We start from the raw sequence: 19,720 nt of genomic DNA, 5'->3' as shown, positions 1-19,720 counted from the left end.
GAGACACTCATTGGCAAGCCTTGAAATGAATCCTCAGATATCTCAAAGGAACCATAGATCTAAGTTTATGTATCAAACCAAGTAATCACCTTACCTTGCAGGGATTTTCCAATGCCGATTAGGCTGTTTGCCTAGACGATCGTAGATCCATAGGGGGCTACTGTGTTTTCCTTGCTGATTTGCTAATATCTTGGTCCGCAAAGAAGCAACGAGTCGTTGCACGATCTAGCCCTGAGTCAGAGTATCGTGTACTTGCAGATCTAGCTGCAGAGCTTTCGTGGATCCAGTCGTTCACCTGAGAATTTGGACTTTATCTATGTGAACCTCCGATAGCGTGGTGCGACAACCTGAGTGCTGCTGCCCTTGCCTCTAATCCAATCTTCCATGCCTGGTCAAAACATATTGAACTTGATGTTCACTATGTTCGAGATCGTGTCTTGGATCGCCAACTGTCAGTTTGCATTGTACCATTTGCTGAGCAAGTGGCAGATCTCTTCACGAAAGCTCTACCTCATTCAAAGCACTGGACTTTTTGAACCAAACTCAAGATCCTGAAGCCACTTATCCCTCGTTTGCGGGGACATGTTAAACCAAGTCAGCTATTGCCCTTCAAGTCCAATATTCGGTCACTATCAATGGAGCCCAATAACATTTTTATGCCATAGATGGCCCAATTGGCCATTTAATTAAGTGCTGCGTTTTGTATTCTTGTCTGCACGTATGATTATCTGTACCTAGGGTTTCACACCCACTCTATATATAGTGATACACAAATCAGAGGCAGTGCGCCACTTTTTACACACAAATTCAAACTTTATTTTCTCTTCTCCAACCAGACACCGTCATGGACAGTTTGTCCGTATATGGTTTAGGACTCGTGCACCCATAAAAGGTTTTCGATTTCTACAACGAGCTCCATGCCTACTTGGTTTCGTGCGGAGTATGGAGTCAAAGTGGATATGCAGAACATCATCGAAACCCTTGGCTCTGGTTATGGAGAAAGAGTTTTCCTAACGTGCAGCTACATCCAGGCGCTCGGGGCCTCCATTGCTCGTAACTTTCCTGATAATGGATGCATCGCCTGCATGTGTCATAATACTGATGGCATTTATAATGCCGAACAAACCGCCGTTTTGAGAGCTTCTGATGACTTTTACCCAGACGATCCTACTTCTCACACCATCCATGTTTCATCTGTGGCCCATATATAATTCTCTCTCTCGGAGAGTTTATGCAACCCGACTGGGATATGTTTCATGTAAGTTCAACTTAATGGCTCTTGCACGGTTAATGCACTCATTCAAGAATTCAAATGTGTAGGTTAACACGTGATTATAATCTTATGCCACCTCTTCTTACCTCTTTGGAATCTTCTTGATCGATCCTAAGAATTTTCTTAGACAGTGAGGTTTTCGGTTTGACAGTGGTGTTTGCATGCATGGTTTTTTCCCCTTGCTTTTACAGAGCTTACATCTGGTGACAGAGTATCACGCTGCAGCTTCGGCAATTGGTGGGTGTGCCGTTTATGTGGGGTATATGAGATTGACGTCCAGTGCAAATCTAGTCTTGTATATTCCGGGATGAAAACGAAATGAACTGTGTTTTCAATGTTGTGTTTATTTACAGTGATAAGCCAGGACAACACAATTTCGAACTTCTAAAGAAGCTGGTTCTGCCTGATGGATCAGTTCTGCGGGCTCAGTTACCTGGGAGGCCCACGATTGATTCTCTCTCTGTCGATCCCGCAAGAGACAGGACTAGGTTTTGTCAGCCTCTTCCATTCTCTGAAAAGACATAATATAATATGGAACATGAACAAATATGTGAAAAGAAATAATCCCGCAAGTGGGTATAGTTTTTGTAATAGATGGTCTATAAGCTAAGCCTACATTGTTATGTATGTGCAATGCACTTGCTGAAAATATGGAGCATGAACAAATGCCGCGGAGTGGTGGGTGTGTTTAATTGCCAGGATGCTGGTTAGTGCAGGACTGAAAAAAAGACACGTATTGATCTCATCGCTCAAGTGGCTGGTTCTGATTGGGATGGGCAGGCTATTGTCTATGCCTTCAGATCAGGTACATATATACCCTTCATTTTTATACGCTCAATTTTCTTCACATGATGCTTCGTGAGAACTGAGAAGAACATCCCGCATCCATCCATATACCTTGCAGGGGAAGTGATCAAGGTACCAAAAGGGGCTTCAGTTCCGGTGACACTTAAAGTTCTGGAGTATGAACTTTTCCATTTCTGCCCAATCAAGGTAATCCTCTTTTTCTTTCTTTATCTGTGTCACTACCACGTGATATCCATGTAGTAAGCAATATCAACGAGTGTAATGTTTGGTGGACAGGAAATCGCGCCTAGTGTTTCATTTGCAGCAATAGAGCTAATGGACATGTTCAACAACGGAGGAGCAGTGGGGCAGGTTGAGATTCACTAAAAACCAGCAAGTATAGGGCTCAGAGTGAAGGGAAGTGGGAGATCTGGAGTGTACTGCTCGCAGAGGCCACTCAAGTGTGTGGTTGGTGACGCTGAAACATACTTTAACGATGAGGAAGCAAGTGGATTCATGACCTTCATCCTCTCGGTTGCCGCAGAGGAGAATAGACAGCTTGTTCTTCACATCCAAGTTTGAGCATTGCATTTGGGAAAGTTATCGTTACCTTTGTAATAGTGAGTCACCTTGCTGATTTTTCTCTCCTGATCAATAAAAGCTAGGCTCATCAAGAGAATGACCAAGTCCAATACATGATTCTTATTGATTTTGGTATATACTAAAACAAGTGGGCTGAGATGAGATATAGGGGTATGCCCAATTAAAACAACGAAGTATATAACATGGGCCGATTTTGAGATTGGATCCAGTATGAATGGCGACAAGCCCTGCAATAGAGAATTTTTAGGCCTTTACGGAAATGAAGAAAAATGAAAATATGTAGCAGATAAGGCGGCAGGCAGCGCTTTCATTTTTATGGGACATCAACAGATATATATTATTTGCAATTATTTATGGGATAATCTGCTTGCATAATTTTTATTGTCTGTTTTGTTTATTTCTTCCAAGTGAGGCTTCTTTCTCACACTAGAGCCTTTGGAAATAACTTTATGCATGCGTCTATATATTAGAAACTAAACGTTAGATTTCAACGTTTGGAGAAAATTGCAACAATACTTGCAGGATCATGAAGAAATACGCATCTAATACGAAACGCAGAACATTTCTTAACGTAGCTAAGTTGCCAAATGATAAGGTGGCTAGCTTAGCTGTTATATGTGTTTGATTAGTCCATATCAATATCATGATTAATCTTGATGAGCTCCAGCAATACAAGTTTATGATCCCCATTATATTACTCATGATCCTTCATTTAGATTATACCCTCCTTTGCCTAACGGCACCAATAGATTATCGCCATGCAACCTACTTGATCACGAACGGAACGTTGCCTAACTCATCCCATACTTGGGTTTTTCTATTAAGTCAATTCTGCCATGATGAAAACGTTACGTGAATAAAAAAGATATCCTGGAATGTGATCAGGGAATTGCGAAACTCAAGGCCACGTGAAGTTACGGTATTCAAAGGAAAAAAACCAATTTCTTCTACTCCAACCTTCCAAGCCCGACCGACGAACTATAGCTTCTCTTTATTTCACCGATCTACTTTTCCCCTATCGCAATCATGACTCATGAGATTACTTTTTTCTAAGCGTACTACGTCATATTTAGATTCTCTTTGTCGTGAAACCTGAAAAGCGTAAGATCCCATGCAGTGGCTTCAAAATGCATTAAGAACCATCTCACGTAAGTCCATTAAACCAGATATCCAAAATCCCAAATGATTACGCAGAGAAAGGATGGGAACATTTCAATCAATACCAGCACGGCAGCACCATCCATAGTCCTAGTTCATATGATGATTTCCTTTGAATACACATTCTTATATTTTATATGTGTGCTTATAATTATATGAAGTAATTATGGTCTATATATCCATAATTCTTACAAAGGAAACATCTCAATTAATTTTGGAGTATAGATTAGGCCAAATGGGAAAAGCTATTTAATTTATGCAGATTATATATTTGTTGGAAGCTCAATTTAGTCAAGGTAGTTAATTTGTTAATTACCTAATTTGATCCTTAGATCCTACATATTGAGTATGCTGTATTGAGGGAGGGGAGGTATATTGTGTAACCTCTTCTCATCACCCTTTAGTTAAGGGTAGATTGATGCTGTTGATCTCTTTGTTAATATTGATCTGTTATTGAGATCAGATTTGGCTTTATTGTTTTGTGTTGTTAACCCATGTAGTTTTGTTCAAGCTAAAAATATTCTACATGAAATGATGAGACCAGGCCAATTATTTAAGTGGACTTTTGTGTTATGCAACCCAAAGCATGGTGAACCATAAAATTAGCCATCTTACAATAATTTATATAAATATAACTGAAACTCTTAAAATCTATCGCTTTAGAGGCAGCGAGCTGATATATGCACTGATTCCATGAATTAATTAATTAAAACCTTGATGGTGGAGTCAAAGAAAGAAAAGAACACGAATTTCTTGATCGCAGTCGGGCTTTGTATTAAAGAATGACTTATAGTTGCAAAACCTGAGAATGTTACTGAAGTTTCTTCAATAATAAGGGTTGCTGACTTGTATTATATTAACATTGAGATATAAATATATATATATATTTATTTATTTATAACAGTGTACGTCCCTAATGCCCTATTAATCTGCAGGCAAGTTTTGATTGGTTGCTGAAAACCTACGGGTTCCTGACACCTGAGTTCTGGAGGGAGACGCGCTTCACTAAATCTCCATTCCAAGAGTACACTGATCTATTGGCCAAGTCAACAGGAAAGGCCCTGATGCTGGAGGATGAGAGGGTGGAGGCTTGAGTGTCGCACTTGTCAGTTGCAGTTTTGTTGGTACGAGATGCAGTGCATTCGAAAGAATGTTTTGATAGTAACTTCTAGTAACTAAATATATTATTGCTTGTTTGTTGTTTTATGTTGTTTAAATGAGCCTTATATTATTTCTTCATGCATACGTTTCGGTGCTTTTAAGTTTCAGTTGAAGGAATATCTAGTTATTTACTGATTTTTGACCCTTGAATGCATAATCATGTTACCCGTTGCAAGTGCGCGCGATTATGCTTGCCCCTGAAGCTATATTAAGCTAAAACTTGGACTCCTCTACTCACTTGAGAACGAATTGACTGATTGCGACCGAGGAATTCCCATAAGAGTTTATTCTCACGTAGGCTCTTGGACCGCATAGGCGATGATAAATTAAGGAGTTTCACACGAGTTTTTGAAGGTAAATTAATAATTAAAGTGTGGTATTAAATAAAATTATAAAAAAAATTTCATATTAAATTAAACCTGTCAAATTAAATCAGTATTAGCCCTATTAGTGATAAAAAAATTTGATAATTTTTTTATATTTTTATAAATATCTGTTTTGATAAATGTAGTTAAAAATTAAAAATTTTAAATTTAGATGGTATAGATCTCATAGGAAATGATGGGTAACATGATGCTTATTTTTGGACGAGTACGAAAGATGATCCATATTTAATATTTAAACTATTTTATAATTTTTATATTAATAAATATAATATTTAAAATATTTAAAAATTAATTTAAATGAACAGATCATTTTAGAGTGGAATGAAAGGTACGAATTTGACTACGCCGTGAAGAGCAGCACCGAATGCAGACGTTTTTCTGTGTCTATAAATACTCGTGACATTCCCATAAGCTCAATATAGGCTAGCAAGTAACAAGCTAGCCAGCTGGCCATTAGGATCGATTAGTTTCTTACGTACAAAGGGAAAGTTGAGCAATGGCCGTCCAAAAGCATGTCTTATCGTTCTTCATCATAATTTCTTTTGTTGGTCGTTATAGCACTTTGCAAGAGGACCCACACAACGCATATTTTGATGATTCACCTAATACGATCAATGGTGGTGGTGGGACATTCGAGAACTTGCTCAGGCAAAGCCCAGATGTTTTGAGGTTGAACAGATTTGATCAGTTGGTTGGTCCTTCTCTCTCGCCTAACAAAGTGAATGTCAATGATTACGGAGCTATAGGGGATGGTACTACTGACGACACACAGGTATATTCACCTTCCTTTCTTGTTCTTTAGCCTACTTTTTTTCTGATAAAATTTGGCCTTTTTTTATCTTATCGCCGGCATGTGTTCTAATTCAGGCATTCAAGAAGGCTTGGAAGGTTGCATGCTCTTCTGGAGAAGCAGTTTCTCTCGTGGTGCCTCGGCAGAATTATCTACTCAAGCCAATAGGATTCTCTGGGCCATGCAAATCTGCCATTACGGTGAAGGTTAGTCACAATGGCGAGTTAAAAAGATTACAACTATATATGCAATATATGTCATAAATTTGTTTCAGATCTCTGGAGTGCTTGAAGCGTCTGATAATCCTTCAGACTACAGTCATGATCCCACACATTGGCTTGAGTTTAAGTTTGTCCAGAGTCTATCAGTCGAAGGTGATGGTACCATCAATGGAAAGGGAAACATATGGTGGCAAAACTCATGCAAAAGGAACAAGAAACTCGTAAGCCATCAAAAAAGCCCAATATATCATTATGTGTATAAGCTGCTTCCATGTGACATACACATAATCTTATTCAACTGCTGATCTGATATGCCTCTCTTTTTCCTTTTAATTTCTCCTCCGGCAGCCTTGCAAGAATGCCCCTACGGTACGCATACATTTATGGGTGTATTATGGGTGTATTACTTAATTCCAAATTTGTTTTGATGGCTACTTTGATTGTTTATATATATGGTTGCAGGCTCTGACGTTCTATATGTGTAAGAATTTGGTGGTTAAGAACCTGACGATAAAGAATGCACAGAAAATGCACGTATCGTTCCAGGACTCCTCATACGTTAGAGCTTCGGGTCTCACTGTGACTGCACCAGAGGGTAGTCCTAACACAGATGGAATTCATATCACCAACACACAAAACATCCAAATCTCAAGCTCTGTCATAAGAACTGGTAATATTTTTGGCCAACTGTTTGAAATCATTCCTCTATTCTCAATTCCGTACTTCAAACGTAATTTAATTTCCTTAATTATTTCTTAAAAAGCCACTTTCTAGCGGTCACAGAAATTGTTGTTTGTAAGCAGAACATGTGTGTGTAGCGTTAAAAATGTAATATCATATTATTTTTAGTTTAATCCTCACTACTCCCTCCAGTCCTAATTATAAAATATAATTTAAAAAGTTTATTAAGTTTCATTTATAAATCACGGTACGACTTTAGGTAATATTTGAAATATATTTTTAAAATTATTCGAGAGAAATTTTTTTAAAAAAATTTATTATATAAGAACATATTTAGAGTTTTATATATTTTTATTCTTTATATTTTTTATATTGGTATTAATAAAGTCAATAAAAATAAGTCAATGACATGTAAAGAGGAGCGGAGGAGTATTTTTTTAGAACCAAAATCCTTCCCGGTCAAGTAACAAAACAGATTACCCTAAAAAGGGGGAAAAGTAATAAAACATGTCTATTGAAATATCCTCAGCCCTTGAAATAAATCTATTTTTATATGAAAGAACTCATAAATGCGTTTTAGAGGTATTATTTTACTTGACAAGATAAATATTTGAGGATTAGACTGAACTATTAACTTTAAGGCTAACAACTCTGTTTTATATGGCACTTGTGCCGGTGCTGCTGCCCCATGCATAATTCGGATTTTTTTATCATATAAAAGTTATATGCAAAGATTTAGGTTTCAGCTTCTTAATTATATAATCACTGTTTGGAATTGGAATATTACGTCGCAGGAGATGATTGCATATCAATAGTAAGCGGATCTCAGGATGTACAAGCTACCGATATAACCTGCGGACCGGGCCATGGTATCAGGTAATTTATTACTTTTGATTTATTTAAAACCCAAAGTCTCCGATCAATTTCGACAACACCGCAGCATCCAATTTATTCACTGAAACTTGAAAATAATTGGCAACGATGAATCTCAGCATTGGAAGCTTAGGGGCCAAACAAACCGAAGCTTTTGTTTCTGGCATAACAGTAAATGGGGCTAAGTTATCTGGAACCACAAATGGAGTCAGAATTAAGACATGGCAGGTATTGCAAACCTGCGGACGTTTGAATTGGTGTTGCTCTCTTATTGATAAATCCCGTACGGCATAATTTAATTGTACGTGTAGGGTGGGTCGGGAAGTGCAAGCAACATCAAGTTCCAGAACATAGAGATGAACAATGTGACCAACCCCATAATAATAAACCAGAACTACTGTGACCAGAAGGTTCCATGCAAACAGCAGGTAAATAGATGAGCACGCGCACGCACACGTGTCCTTCAGATTCAGTGTTAATGAGACCGTTGCTAATGAGTTTGGTTTGGCAGTACTCAGCGGTTCAAATCAAGGATGTGTTATACCGGAACATAAAAGGTACAAGTGCTTCAGAAGTAGGAGTGACGTTTGATTGCAGCGAGATCTTTCCGTGCGAAGGGATTGTAATGCAGAACGTTGACTTGAAACTAGAATCAGGAGAAGCTTCCAAGGCTTCATGCGACAATGTTCAAGTGTCCCACATCGGACACGTAAGCCCTCTCTGCCCACAAGCATGACAAACACACGACCCCATCATTTAATTATACCTCGTTATCGTGTACGATTATTGTGGATATCTGCATCCACTGTATATCCGGATGCATTACTCGATCGTTAAAGGCATGTACGTATTTAGATACAATGTGGCCGTAATAATGTCATTGCTTTAACAGTGATTCGTATGCTTACAATTTTTTTTTTTGTTAGGATCGTATGCTTACGATTATTTAAAGGTGGTTGAACTTTTTGAACCTATCTCGGGCTAGAATTTATCGTAATTAGCAATTTAGGGCTCGTTTGTTTTTTTTTTTTGAAAAAAATATTTTTTATTAAAAAAATCACTTTTGACAATTTTAATGTGTTTGTTTAAGATTTTGAAGATAATCAAAATCTGAAAATAATTGGATATTTGATTATTTGAAAAAGCTGCTGGGTGGCTTTTCAAAATAAGTCCTGCGGTAGAGGAGAGAGAAGAGAGTTAAAAGCACGGCGAATTTCACGACGTACCCCCTTTGCGTTCTGCATTCTATTTTGAAAGGTTGTTCTTCCCCGTCCCCATGGGCCATGGCTATCTACCTCGTTCACTTGCCATGTCAAAGTCTAGCCATGGAAAATCAGGGCTCATATGCTGACCCGAAATTCAAGTCGGTATTGCTGAGCATGCTCGAGTATTGAGTCGCCTATCCCACCACTTCCAAGGGAAAAACCATTGTTCCGCCGCACCATCTTGAAGAAGGCCGATGCGGAGAAAATGATGAAGACCTGGACTTGCCCACTGCTAAGGTTGAAGAGGAGACGAATGGTCAAGGAGAGGCTACCTATTTTGTGCTAGCCAGTGAGAATCAAAAGCCATTAGGATTCATCACCCTTTTTTTCATCGGGTCGACTAGAAAGCATGTTTTCAGACCCTGCGCAGTGGAATGGCAGACACAGTTCAAATTAATTATTATATGTGTAATCTTTTATTATATAAATAGATATTATTCATTTTAAAAAAATATTTTTTTATTGTAATCAAGCACAAAATAATTTCTGATTTTTTAGAAGCCCTAAAAAATAATTTTTTATAAAATTTTTAAACTATTTAAAGATTAATTATTTTTTAATCTTAAACAATCAGCCCTTATTTTATTGTAACATAAAAGTGATTTACTATATCATAACATAAATTTTATTACTTTTAATATCTCTCATTGATTAATGAGGGGGTTAAACAATATAGCGGGGAGAATGACAAAAGAAAAAAAAATACAAATGACAATTAAGCACCATAAAATATGATAAATATTATTTACTTTTTTAGTTCTATTTATAAGGTAAAAAAAATATTTAGTTTGATTTTATTTATACTGTACCTCAACGATTATTGTGTTGATTTTGACCTTTTCTTTTGTCTCTATTAACTGCTGAAAATGTTATTAAATGTTATTATATTTTATGTTTAAAGTATGTATATTTAAAAGAGTAAAATTAAAAATTAAAAAATTTTTAGATAGGGTCTATGAAATTTAATGTTTTTCCTTAGTTTTGATAAAAAAAAGTTTAAAGTGACTTGTGAATAGGATTAGAATGAGTGATTCCTAAAAACTTAGTGAACATTTTCATTTTTGATGAAATAACATATTTATTTTTAGTGATTATAATACCTTTAGAAATGATTACTTTTATTAAGCTATTGATTAAAACGGAATAGAAAACAACTAATTCTTTTTTAATAATTTGTGATTTATAAATGAATTATAAAATGACTACTTCATTTCCAAAAATGATAAATTCTCTAATGAAAATGATTATTTTAATGCCACTTGATTGATAAAATAAATTTTCAAAATGAAAAATAGTCATTTTATATTTCATTTTAATCATTTCTCCAACTAAAGTAGTCAATTTTTCAATGAATAATAGTCACTGAGAGTAATATGTTATTTCATCAAAAACCAAAATGCCAGAATACTTTGTATACACTAAATAATAATTATTATATTTCATGATATTTGAGTATCATTTGCATATTTGTGGTTTTTTTTTTTCATTTTTCCATAAAACAAGCATAAAAAATTTTTAGGACCGGAATATTTCAATCCGTATCTTATTCGAGTTGGGCCTCACTTAAGAGCTGGGCTTTTCTTAATAAGGCAGCCGAACAAATCCTCCCAAGACCCAATACCCTAGCACCCTTTATTTACCCATCCTATCTCTCACTTGGGGCCTTAACTCTCGCGCCACTGAATCTTGCTCTCAGGCTAGGGTTTCCTCCGCAGCTTTCTTTCATCCCTGTAACTATGGCCGAACGTGGTGGAGACCGTGGTGGTTTTGGCCGTGGATTTGGTGGCCGTGGTGGACGTGGTGACCGAGGTCGCGGGGGCCGTCGCAGAGGCGCTGGCCGCCGCGAAGAGGAGGAGAAGTGGGTTCCTGTGACCAAGTTGGGCCGTCTTGTCAAGGAGGGAAAGATTCGCAGCCTTGAGCAAATCTACCTTCATTCTCTGCCAATCAAGGAACATCAGATCGTCGATACCCTGGTTGGTCCTAGTCTCAAGGACGAGGTCATGAAAATCATGCCAGTCCAGAAGCAGACCCGGGCCGGTCAGAGGACCCGATTCAAAGCCTTTGTCGTTGTTGGTGACGGAAACGGACATGTGGGACTAGGCGTCAAGTGTAGTAAGGAGGTCGCCACCGCCATTCGTGGTGCTATTATATTGGCCAAGCTTTCGGTGATTCCTGTAAGAAGAGGTTATTGGGGCAACAAGATCGGGAAGCCTCACACAGTCCCATGCAAGGTTACCGGGAAATGTGGTTCCGTCACTGTGCGGATGGTGCCTGCCCCTCGTGGTGCTGGGATCGTTGCTGCCAGGGTGCCAAAGAAGGTGTTGCAGTTTGCGGGAATAGAGGATGTATTCACCTCTTCGAGAGGGTCGACTAAGACACTTGGAAATTTCGTGAAGGTTCGATCTTAATTTACCCGCAGAATTTTTCAACTTAGATTCATTTTGTTTTGGGCTGATTTTAATTCATGAACTTTATGGTGTGGGAAATATAAAGTTGCTAACTTGTAGTAAGAAATGTTCATGATTTCAAACCATTCTTATATGTCTAGAAACGAATGAGTGAATTAGTCATACTGTTATGCCTGGAATTCGATGGATGTTTGAGATGATGCGACCTTTTGCAAAAGGCTATTTTGAGTTCTACACATGTACATGTCGAGCAAATGCGGTTAATTTGACAATTTCTGTGGACTAGAAGTTCTGTTTAAGAGTTCTCTGCTGATCAGGTTTTCACTTGCACATACTATTTTGTTAGCATGGAAGCCTCAACCTTTATCCTTTGATAATGATAATCTTATTTGCCATTTTTTCTCCATGTTGGGGAGGGTATTGGGTTGGTGCACATGAGAATTAAGTTCATCTGAAGTATGTTCACTGTTAATTGTTACTCTTTGCCGATTGTAGTTGCCTTGGGCTTTGTATTAAAGAATGACTTATCTAGAGTGGTTATAGAGTTGCAAAACCTTAGACGAGATGTTTCTGAAGTTTCTTCAATAACAAGAGCTGTTGACTTGTCTTATATGAACATTGATGTGTGTGTGTGAGTTTACGTCCCTAATACCCTATTTATCTGCAGGCAACTTTTGATTGTTTGCTGAAAACATACGGGTTCCTGACACCTGAGTTCTGGAGGGAGACGCGCTTCACTAAATCTCCATTCCAAGAGTACACTGATCTATTGGCCAAGTCAACAGGAAAGGCCCTGATGCTGGAGGATGAGAGGGTGGAGGCTTGAGTGTCGCACTTGTCAGTTGCAGTTTTGTTGGTGCGAGATGCAGTGCATTCGAAAGAATGTTTTGATAGTAACTTCTAATGACTAAATATATTATTGCTTGTGTTGTTTTATGTTGTTTAAATGAGCCCTATATTATTTCTTCATGCGTTTCGGTGTTTTTAAGTTTCAGTTGAAGGAATGTCCAGTTATTTACTGTTTTTTGACTCTTGAATGCATAAGCATGTTACCTGCCATGCATTTTCTCAGAGCGCGCGCGCGCGCGCGATTATGCTTGCCCATGAATATATTAAGCTAAAAGTTGGACGCCTCTACCCACTTGAGAACGAATTGATTGATTGCAATGGAGGAATCCCCCCCCCCCCCCAAAAAAAATGTTCGCGTATTTAGGTTCCAGTGCGTGCATGTTGATTCATTCAGGGCTCCGAGGATGACTGACTAATGCGAATGGCTACTTCCCGGGGCGGAACGATTCCTCCAAGCGTTTCTTCTCACGGGGGCTCTTGGACCGCATAGGCGATGATAAATTAATGAGTTTTACGAGTTTTTGAAGGTAAATTAATAATTAAAGTGTGGCATTAAATAAAATATTTAAGTAATCCATAAACTAGCTGTTCTATTTTCTAGTTTAATGAAGTCGGGACAGGGGCTGTGGAGCGTCTCTTGTAAACAATGAATGCGATTGCGATAGCGAACGTCTTCCACTGCCCGGATTCCTGGTAGTGGGCTGGTGGCATCGCCGTCACTCCGTTGTTGCGGAATAGTGTATACAATTCCCCAGATTTGTAGCCGAACCGGGGAGTCGAAATCATTTTCAATTCCACAGATTCGCAGCCAATGACGGGAATCCAGATTGTTTGCTGGTGGTTTCTGCATCTTTGTGCGGCGTCCTCATCGTTGATTTCGGATGGGAACTCCTGAATTCCCTGACCTAGGAAAGCATTGCAGCCTTGATGATTGCAAAAGATTGTATCTTTTGCCCTTCACTTGCGATCGCTGCAAAAAGGTTTTCAATCCTCTCTCGCCACTTCGAAAATCTTCATGCTTAGTCCACTCGCTCCCGTCACGGCATCTAACTTGCATGGTGCGGTTTGTGTTTTCCGGCTTTTGACGGGTTTCCAGGTTTAGATTGAACACTTGATTGATTATGGGCATAAAGTATATAGTAATCGTTTTAGAAGTGGAGTATTATTTATGCTTAGAATTGTCAAATAAATTAATTTGATATGCATTAGTTTTCCCCACAGCAAGTTAGGGCGTTTAAATTCATCTTAAACTCGGATTCTTTATTAAAAACAACTAAACTGCATCGTGTTTAATGAATTCTCCATAAGAGATTAAAAAACTAACCACATTGTATTTCTTGAAGAAGAGGTTGAAATTTGACAAATTCTGTGTCTTTTGGCTGACACAAAAATTGACATTTCATTATTACTCCCTATGTTTCAGAAGTCAAAATTATGTAAATCTTTGTCGCTGGGAGGGTCTATATAATTTGTGCTTTAAAAGCACAAATGAATGCCTTTTGGGAAGCTAAGAGCGAAGAATAAAATGGAAATAAATATTTTCGTTGCGGGGCAGGCTTGTTATGTGCCTTAATGGCTTTTGTCTTTACCATATAAAATGCCGGCACCCATATCACAGTTGCACTCAGGTTTTTCATTATCAAAGTTTTTCAGCAAAGTCCTGTCTGATTGGTATCTGCAATGGTGCTATTTTCCTTGCCTTTTAATATCTCATTTTCTGGCTTGAATTGCAATGCTATCAGGTATACTGCTTGGAGCACCGTAGTTACGTCAACCACAATTGTCCAAAAGCTGACTGCCATGGTGTCACTGTTGTGATTTGTCCCCTTTGTGTCAAAGGAGTTAGCCTGATTCCTGATCAAGACCCAAACTTAGCTTGGGATGATCATGTTACCACCGAGTGTGATCCCTCAAATTATGGGAGTCAAGAACAAGAGAAAGTGCCCTGCCTCTGGATGTAGAGAGACCTTAGTATTCTCAAACACCATCAAGTGCAGGGACTGCTTGGTAGACCATAGTTTGAAACACCGTTTTGGCTCTGATCACAAATGCCCTGGTCCCAGAACGCTGGAAACAAGCTTCCCATTCACGAGTTTTCTGAACACGACTGGCATAAAAGAGGAGTCAAACTCAAAGCCCGCTTTATCTTCAACCACATCCTCTAAATGGACAACTAGCTTCCTTAACGTGGCTTCTAGCATCAGAGCTTCAGCTGAAGCAGGCATTTTAAAATTTTGAGGCGAAATTCACCAGGCTTGGCAGCCTGCAACAGATGGGGCGGCACACAGCAGTACTAGTGGCGGTAACAGAACTGGCACGACGGAGCAATGCCCTCGATGTGGTGCCAAGTTTTCTTCAATCAGTGCTCTGGTCAATCACGCGCGGAAAGCTCATGAAAGGAACGGCAATGATCGATATGGTGGGAAGAAGGTGACGGTTGATGTCTGTCCTAAGTGTCGTCGAGGCTTTTGAGATCCGGTGGCCCTTGTGGAGCATGTTGAGAGGGATCATGGCGGTACTTCGAGATCGTAGGTGCATAGTTGATACAGGATTAACTTGCAGACATTATACTGCGTAGTTTCTTTAGTTACATGGTGTCGCACCCGAAAATGCAACGTGGACGGTGCGATAGTGAAGGTTTCAGCCTCCGAAAAGAAGACCGAAGAAATGAAAGTCGTCACCAAAATTTTAAGAAAAATTTTGAAAAACTGTTTAATGATAGATAAGAATGGTTTGTAAAAATAAAAAATAAATTTGGGAGCCAATTGAGTGTGGTGAAGGTTTTAGACACCTCATAACACCCATTCATTAGAACGGTTACCTGAAGTTTGTTATGCTCTATTAACATAGTTTTATGATTATTTTAATTATCCCCTTTTATATTCATTTGTTAAAAAATGATAAGAATTAAGTGAGAAATATTTATTTATTTATGAGGGAGGACTTGACTCAAAATCTGACTCTAAGGCCTACATACCTTGTGATAGAAATCAAAGTTCATATAGTTCGAGCTTAAAAATTATTGGTAAAAATATTTTTTTGAAGAGAAATTAATTAAAAATAATTCACCATTTTGCAAACAAAACAATTTCTAAAATTTTTGATGTGTGTATTTTAAATTGCAAAAAAGTGATTTAATTTTAATCATTTTCTTAATTTTTGAATTTTTTTGAAATAGAGAAAAGAGTTTTAAAATTATTTTTCATATTTTATTATTTTTTAGAAAATTTAACTGCTATACCTGCAGAGCCTTATTAGCTCATACGATAATACAGTCATTCTAAATATCTACGGAGATTTTAAAATCTCTCATGATAAATGAGTGAAATAGTGTAAATATTTTAAGTATATTTTAATGTGTAATTATATAACTTATATTTTTAAATATAGAAATCTTAATTACTATACGTGCAAAGTCTTATTGACTTTTACGGTAAGATAATTATTCTAGATGTCTATAGACATTCAAAAATCTCATATAACTAAAAGATCTAATTGAAAAATATGATTATAATTTAAATTTATTAAATTAATTAATTAATAGTATAAAAATGTTTATTATTTTTTACAAAATTCATATAAATTAAGAATTAAGATATCCGTAAGGATTTATTATCCTACACGATAAGGCAATTAATTTAATTCTCTACAAAAATTCTTGAAATCTCACATGAGACTTAAATATAAAAAGAAAGTTAATTTTAATAATGGGTCTTTAGAACCCATATAAGTACCTACCAAACTGATTCTCATACCTGCGAAATCCTATTAATTTTCACGGTATGAGATCATATTAAATGCCTGTGAAAATTCTCAAAATCTCCTACTTCAAGTTTTAAAAATTGATGTTTGTGCTTAGCATATAAACATAAAAAAATATGTATATTCAAAAATTATTCATTTGAATATAAATTCACATAAGCAATTAATAAGGAGTGAACCAACTTTATGTACACTCCCGCGATGCCTGTAACTAAGAAAGGATGAGGAGATGAAGACCGAGCACATGCACACACACCACCATCGGCCACAGAGTGATTCAGAATGTGAAGAAGAAGAGGTAAAGTTCAGTCTCCTTTCCAAACTTTTAGACGCACCAAGTCGAGAAGAAGGATGGAGTTTTATCGAGATACCTTTCCTTCCACGCTTTCTCTCTCTCTCAAGTTTCTCTGTTCTTCTCTCCGTCTCTAGTGTTCCTTTCCTTCTCTCTCTTCTCGTTTTTTTTCCTTCTCCCTCCTCGTGCTTTATTTTCTTCTTGCGTCCTCCATTCTCAGTTTTCAACTCTTCTTTTTCTGGCTTTTTTTTTCACCTCCTCTCTGTCTCTGTTTCTGCCGTCCTTCTCGATCACCCTCACTCTTTCGTGCTCTCTCTTTTTCTTTTCTCTTCGTCTTTGGTTTTTCTACCTTTGCTCCCTTCTGCTTCTCTTTCTTGTCCTCCTCTTTTTCTGTTCTGACGTCTCCCTGCATGGCTGTGTTTCTGCATTTTCATCTGTCTCGTGCTCTGTTTTTCTTTCTGCAACGAGCTTCTCTCACTCCTTCTCTTTCCTACTCTCTTTTTATGCTCTGTTTTTTAGTTTTCTGTCAGTTTCTCGTGCTCTCTCCTGCTCGGTCTCTTTCTCTTTCGGTGTCTTCCTTTTTTTCGTCTCCTCTGTCTCTATTGTTTCTTTCCCACTCTACCTTTTCTCTTCCTCCTCTGTCTCTATTTTTCTTTCTCAGTCTCCCCCCACCTTCTTGGTCTCTTTCCTCTTTTCTTCGTCTCCAGTCCTTCTCTGTCTCTGCTTCTTGTGTATCTCTCACTCAGTCTTTTTGTCTCTGTTTTTTATTCTCGTCTCCCCCTCTCTCGGCTCCAACCTTTGTTCTTTTTCTCGTTCTCGCTTCCTCTTCTAGATATCTCTCTTCGTTTTTTTTTCTGCAGTGCTTGTCCCTTTTAAAGTAGAAATAGGGAAGAGCTTGCATATGAGGAGAGAGCTTACATGCTTCACCTTTCTCACTCTACTCTGCTGTGTTCTCTCATTTTTCTCTTTTGCCGTGCACGTCTTCTCTATTCTTTCTCTGTACGTGAGTCTGCTTTTTACTCTCTAGAAGCTTTTCCCTACTTTTTTTTTTTTTTGCATTTTTGGCTTCCTTTTCTACGTGTGTTTCGTGTGTGCATGCTGTTCTTGGCTCTTTGTTTCTTTTTTCTTTCTCCGTTTTGTGACCTTTCTGCTCGTGTCTGCAAGAAGCCTCTTAAGGCTATGATCCATTGCCACCTTATTACACACACACACATTTTGCTTCTAATGTTTTTTAACACACACACACCCACACACACACATTTTGCTTCTAATGTTTTTTAAAAAAATTACATTAACACACTCACATATATATTTTAAAATAAAAAATAAGATTTAAGGGGAGAAAAGTTAAGTCTTAAAAGTTGACTCCCAATATTTTTTGAATGGTTGAGATAATTTGAGAGAGATTTTTCAATATTTAACCTTTTTTTTGTTAGATTATTATTTTTTTGAAAATATAATTCTAAAAAAAAATTAAATTAAATTTTTTTATTTTTATATTTTTTTTGTTATTTTAATGAACTAAAAGAAATAAAATGTTAATCAACAAAAGATTATCTAGGATAAAAATAAAATTAAACCCTATTAATTATTTTTTTGAAAATATAATCTTAAAAAGAATTAAATTTTATTTTTATATTTTTTTAGTTATTTATTATTATTTTATTAAAATTAAAAAAATGTTCGAACAAAATACAGTGTTCACAGTTGCCTCTCTTTACTTGTTTCTTATGTAAGTATATGAAAAAGTGTGTTTTCGAATTCTTACATAAGTGACAAGTAAAGATAGAACATGAATTTTGATCGGCCATGCAATATCTTTGAAAAGACCTAGTTGCCCTTGACACAACAAGATATGATTAAATGCGAGACTATTACATAACAAGCACAAGGAAATGATTTCTTTTTTTTAGCAACATGATGTGGTGATGTGATGCAAATGAAAATGACCAATTGACAAATATCGAAACACAATGCAAGACTATTGGATAACAAACATAGTAAAAAAAAAATTTTTTTAGCAATGTGATGCAAATAACCAAATAACATAAAAGAGTGCAAGACTATTGGATAACAAACACAGTAAAATAATTTTTTTTGATTTTTTTAAGCAATGTGAATGCAAATCAAAATGACCAAATGATGCAAAATTATTGGATAACAAACACAATAGAATAATTTTTTTTGCTTTAGCAATATGATGCTAATGAAAAGACTAAATGACAATAATTCAAATAAAATATATGTTGATTAGATGCCCCCTCTTCATTTGATTTGTAAGTGAGAATTTCATGAGATGATATTCTTATCTTAGAAATGAATGAAGAGAGAAACATGTGTTTTGTTTGGAGGGGTAAGGCTCTTAGGTACTTACAACTAGACAAAAAAACAAACAAAACAAAATAAAACAAAGGGTTTAAAATGAAATGTGATTTGGGAAATAAACAAAACAAAATCTCAATAGAGATGAATTGCTTATGTTCCAAGGGACTTGGTTGGATGCCTGCCTTTACAAGGCTTTAAAGAATTGTGACAGTCGGTACTGAGCTTTGAGGGTACCTATCTTTGTAGGGCTTTAAATGGTAAAGAAGTGCCTACCCAAGTAGGGCTTTAGTGAGTGCATGTATTTACAGGGCTTTAAGGTTCCTGCTATTACAAGGTTTTAAAGAATTGTGACAGCTGATACTGGGCTTTAAGGGTGCCTGTTTTTACAGGGCTTTAAATGATAAGGAAGTGCCTACCCAAGTAGGGCTTTGGTGTGTGCCTGTCTTTATAAGGCTTTAAACAGTATGAAAGTGTCTTCCAATGTAGGGCTTTTGGTGGGTGCCTGTCTTTACAGGGTTTTGAACGGTAAGAAAGTGCCTACCCATATAGAACATTTGGTGGGAGCCTGTCTTTATAAGGTTTTGAACGGTAAAAAAGTGCCTATCCATATAGGGCTTTTGGTGGGTGCTTATCTTTACAGGGCTTTGAACGGTAAGAAAGTACCTACCCACGTAGGGCTTTTGGTGGGGTGCCTGTCTTTACAGGGCTTTGAACGGTAAGAAAGTGCCTACCCATGTAGGGCTTTTGGTGGGTGCCTGTCTTTACAAGGCTTTGAACGGTAAGAAAATGCCTACCCATGTAAGGCTTTTGGTTGGTGCCTGTCTTTACAGAGCAGAGCTTTGAACGGTAAGAAAGTGCCTACCCATGTAGGGCTTTTGGTCGGTGCC

General features: G+C 37.3%; 2 protein-coding genes and 2 pseudogenes across 2 annotated transcripts; all 4 read left to right on the top strand.

Annotated features, from left to right (window-relative positions):
• The first annotated feature begins 582 nt into the window (after window positions 1-582).
• LOC129305592 (probable galactinol--sucrose galactosyltransferase 2) lies at window positions 583-4,914 on the top strand (annotated as a pseudogene).
• An 894-nt stretch (window positions 4,915-5,808) lies between these two features.
• LOC129307303 (polygalacturonase) lies at window positions 5,809-8,827 on the top strand. Its single transcript, XM_054948226.1, has 9 exons — window positions 5,809-6,139; window positions 6,235-6,363; window positions 6,432-6,599; window positions 6,727-6,747; window positions 6,841-7,048; window positions 7,854-7,935; window positions 8,052-8,160; window positions 8,244-8,360; window positions 8,444-8,827. The coding sequence occupies exons 1-9, from the start codon at window positions 5,864-5,866 to the stop codon at window positions 8,666-8,668; spliced, it is 1,335 nt and encodes a 444-aa protein (XP_054804201.1). The 5' UTR covers window positions 5,809-5,863; the 3' UTR covers window positions 8,669-8,827.
• A 2,026-nt stretch (window positions 8,828-10,853) lies between these two features.
• Window positions 10,854-12,574, top strand: LOC129306461 (40S ribosomal protein S2-3-like). Its single transcript, XM_054947076.1, has 2 exons — window positions 10,854-11,593; window positions 12,273-12,574. The coding sequence occupies exons 1-2, from the start codon at window positions 10,934-10,936 to the stop codon at window positions 12,429-12,431; spliced, it is 819 nt and encodes a 272-aa protein (XP_054803051.1). The 5' UTR covers window positions 10,854-10,933; the 3' UTR covers window positions 12,432-12,574.
• Window positions 12,575-12,795: 221 nt separating this feature from the next.
• Window positions 12,796-15,383, top strand: LOC129306460 (zinc finger AN1 and C2H2 domain-containing stress-associated protein 16-like; annotated as a pseudogene).
• Window positions 15,384-19,720: the final 4,337 nt, after the last annotated feature.

This window comes from Prosopis cineraria, unplaced genomic scaffold (genome assembly GCF_029017545.1).
Source record: "Prosopis cineraria cultivar Desert tree isolate PC_DT_omini unplaced genomic scaffold, ASM2901754v1 PC3, whole genome shotgun sequence".
NCBI classification, from domain to species: domain Eukaryota; kingdom Viridiplantae; phylum Streptophyta; class Magnoliopsida; order Fabales; family Fabaceae; genus Prosopis; species Prosopis cineraria.
The sequence above is the reverse complement of the archived record's forward strand: the minus strand, read 5'-3'. Positions and strand labels throughout refer to the sequence as shown.

Excerpts from the sequence above, each read along its gene's own strand:
- LOC129307303 (XM_054948226.1), top strand. The coding sequence starts at position 5,864 with ATGGCCGTCCAAAAGCATGTCTTATCGTTCTTCATCATAATTTCTTTT. Across the intron at positions 7,936-8,051 it reads GGACCGGGCCATGGTATCAG|CATTGGAAGCTTAGGGGCCA; the intron begins GTAATTTATTAC and ends GATGAATCTCAG. Across the intron at positions 8,161-8,243 it reads TCAGAATTAAGACATGGCAG|GGTGGGTCGGGAAGTGCAAG; the intron begins GTATTGCAAACC and ends TTGTACGTGTAG.
- LOC129306461 (XM_054947076.1), top strand. The coding sequence starts at position 10,934 with ATGGCCGAACGTGGTGGAGACCGTGGTGGTTTTGGCCGTGGATTTGGT. Across the intron at positions 11,594-12,272 it reads CACTTGGAAATTTCGTGAAG|GCAACTTTTGATTGTTTGCT; the intron begins GTTCGATCTTAA and ends ATTTATCTGCAG.